At 37.1% G+C, this 2,739-nt stretch overlaps 1 protein-coding gene across 1 annotated transcript in view; it reads left to right on the forward strand.

Annotated features, from left to right (window-relative positions):
* Positions 1-1,208: 1,208 nt before the first annotated feature.
* Positions 1,209-2,739, forward strand: part of LOC104531480 (methyl-CpG-binding domain protein 2) — a gene marked incomplete at its 5' end in the record, with an annotated part of 7,242 nt that continues 5,711 nt past the window's right edge. The window contains one exon of the mRNA XM_010176369.1: positions 1,209-1,346. Within this exon, the coding sequence (XP_010174671.1) occupies positions 1,209-1,346 (138 nt within the window). The remainder of the gene's footprint in view (positions 1,347-2,739) is intronic.

Genomic DNA, 2,739 nt, shown 5'->3' on the forward strand with positions numbered 1-2,739 from the left:
CCAACCCAAACCATTCCATGAGTCTGTGATTGCTCTGAGAGAGGGATACATACTTCTAAAACAAGAATTTAATCTGAGACAGATGCAGTGAAGTCTCATTGCTTAAGAAACCTGAACTTTCACCATGTTTTTAATGTCATTTTCCTACAGATCATCCCAGAACATCTATAGCCAACGTTCCACCTTCCCTCAGCTGGAATTGTAGAGTGCTCAGTTTAAGAAGTGAACAATTTTGAAACAAGCCTGTGCTCTCTGGTTCTTATCATAATCTCTTTTGTGAAGTTGTGTAGTCTAAATTGTATCATCTAAATATGGAAAATTTGAGGATTTAAGATTTAATTCTTATTTCTAAACCTAAGAGATTTCTTTTTTTGCCACAAAATGATGAGTCTTAAATAAATAGTAAATTTATAGTCTTAAATAATAATAAATCCTAATGAAAAAACTCTGTTTTGTGTGGTTATAATCCTGTATTTTAGTCACACCTTTATATCCTCAGGGTAAAAAAAAAAGGGGGAATTATTTCAATTTTTTAATAAAAATATCAGAGAAAATGCAAGAGCAGGAAAGAGAAAATATATCTTCAGGATTTGGAGGCAGTGAGATTAGAAACAAAAAGCAGTTCAGGTGTTGTTTTGTTTGAATTTCAGCCCAGAATGAATTTCTTCATTTCATTAATGAAATGAATCAATGAAATATTTGATGGAGGAATTGCTTAGGAAATTTGTCACCAAATTATGGAGGAAGTTGTTGTTCTTTAAGACTGATAATTCTCTAAACTGTTGGCTCCAAATGTATTTTCGTGAAGCTTTGGAGGTTTCATGTTGACATCTGATGGTGAAGCTGTCTCTTTTCAGAATGGAAGTCATTTGCACAACAAACATATATATTTTAAGAAAAGAAAAAGTGGATTTTCAAGCAGTTTGATTCTTCCCAAGAAGGTGAAAATGTGTGGAACCAATTAAGCATTCAATTTATTTTTTCTTTAAAATGAATAACTGCAAAGGTTAGTTAATTACAGCAATTAAGGGAAATCTTTACTCCAAAAAACTCCTCCTTTTCCTGATTTTCTACTGATTTCCTTTTCATTTCACTTACTGATTTTCTGCATCACTAGAAGAGGGTGAATCCCACATTAACTTATATAATTTTGAAGTATAATTTTTATTAATTCAATTTTTTTTCCTTTTTCTTTTCTTTTTTAACAGGGAAAACCAGACTTAAATACAACTTTACCCATCAGACAAACCGCCTCCATTTTCAAACAACCAGTCACCAAAGTTACCAATCATCCCAGTAACAAAGTGAGATCTGATCCTCAACGAGTGACGGAGCAGCCACGACAGGTGAGAATTCATCTCTTTCCTTTATTATTAATCAAAAAATTCAAATAAACTGAAAATCTCCTTATTTTCAGCTCATTCTTTTCTTGAATGTTACTTAGAGAAATTGTAATGCATAATTTTTAAAAAATAAATACACAAATAACCATCAGTTCATCCAGAGATTCTTTTTTCTTAATCCAAAACATCCTTCACATTTAATTACCACATTCCACTTGAAATTCTGATATCTGCTGTCACAATTAGACATCAAATATATAAAAAAACACCTCAAAATTCATGTGCAGCTTCTTAATAGAATTTTCTATAAAATCCACAGTTCTCAGCAAGAATTAATTTCTCTCTTTTCTAGAGAAGGACTTGGTGCAAAATCCGTGCAGAATTATATTTGAAATCCCTCTTTTCTACTCTGCTTCTGTGATAAATCCCAAGGAAAAGAACATAAATTCATCTTCCCCAGGTTCTCCTCTAGCTGCTTTCCTTTATATCGCTGATGGATCGCCTGTTCACACAATGCTTCTTTGATTTTGGTTTTTATGGGGAGGAGAGGGTGGAGAAGAAGCAGAAATCTCATTAATTACCAAATTATTGGCTGATAATGTCATGTTTTTTGGATTGAGGTATCGTTTTTAAATCTGGCTTCTATTTTTTTTTGAGTTATAACATTACTACTATCAAATTGAAATGCTTTATTCTATCTTAGGAGTTCAGGGATGAGAAGGAAAAGCAGAGATGTTCAGGGTAGTCACCTTCATCCCTGGGAAGGTGGTGGAACAGTTTGTTCTGGAGGACATTTCTAAACATGGAGAGGAAAAGGAGGTTGTTGGGAGCAGTCAACATGGATTGACCAAGGGAAATCATGTCTGACCAATCTGAGAGCCTTCTATGATGGCATGACTGGCTGGGTGGAGGAGGGGAGAGCAGTAGATGTTGTCTACCTTGACTTCAGCAAGGCTTTTGACACTGTCTCCTGTAGCATCCCCATAGGAAAGCTTAGGAAGTGTGGGTTAGATGAGGGGACAGTGAGGTGGGTGAAGAACTGGCTCGCTGACAGAGCTCAGAGGGGTTTAATCAGTGGTGCAGAGTCTAGTTGGAGGCCTGTGGTCAGTGGTGTTCCTCAAGGGTCACTGCTTGGTCCAGTCCTATTCAATGTTTTCATCAGTGATTTGGATGAAGGGACTGAGTGGACCCTCACCCAGTTTGCTGATGACACTAAACTGGGAGGAATGGCTGATCCACCAGAAGGTTGTGCTGCCATCCAGTGAGATCTGGCCAGGCTGGAGAACTGGGTGGAAAGGAACCTGGTGAAGTTCCATAAGGGCAAGTGTAGGGTCCTTCACCTGGGGAGGGATAACCCCAGGCACCAGCACAGGTTGGGGGTGACCTGCTGGAAAGC

The sequence above is a fragment of the Antrostomus carolinensis genome, unplaced genomic scaffold, assembly GCF_000700745.2.
Source record: "Antrostomus carolinensis isolate BGI_N321 unplaced genomic scaffold, ASM70074v2 scaffold26929, whole genome shotgun sequence".
NCBI classification, from domain to species: domain Eukaryota; kingdom Metazoa; phylum Chordata; class Aves; order Caprimulgiformes; family Caprimulgidae; genus Antrostomus; species Antrostomus carolinensis.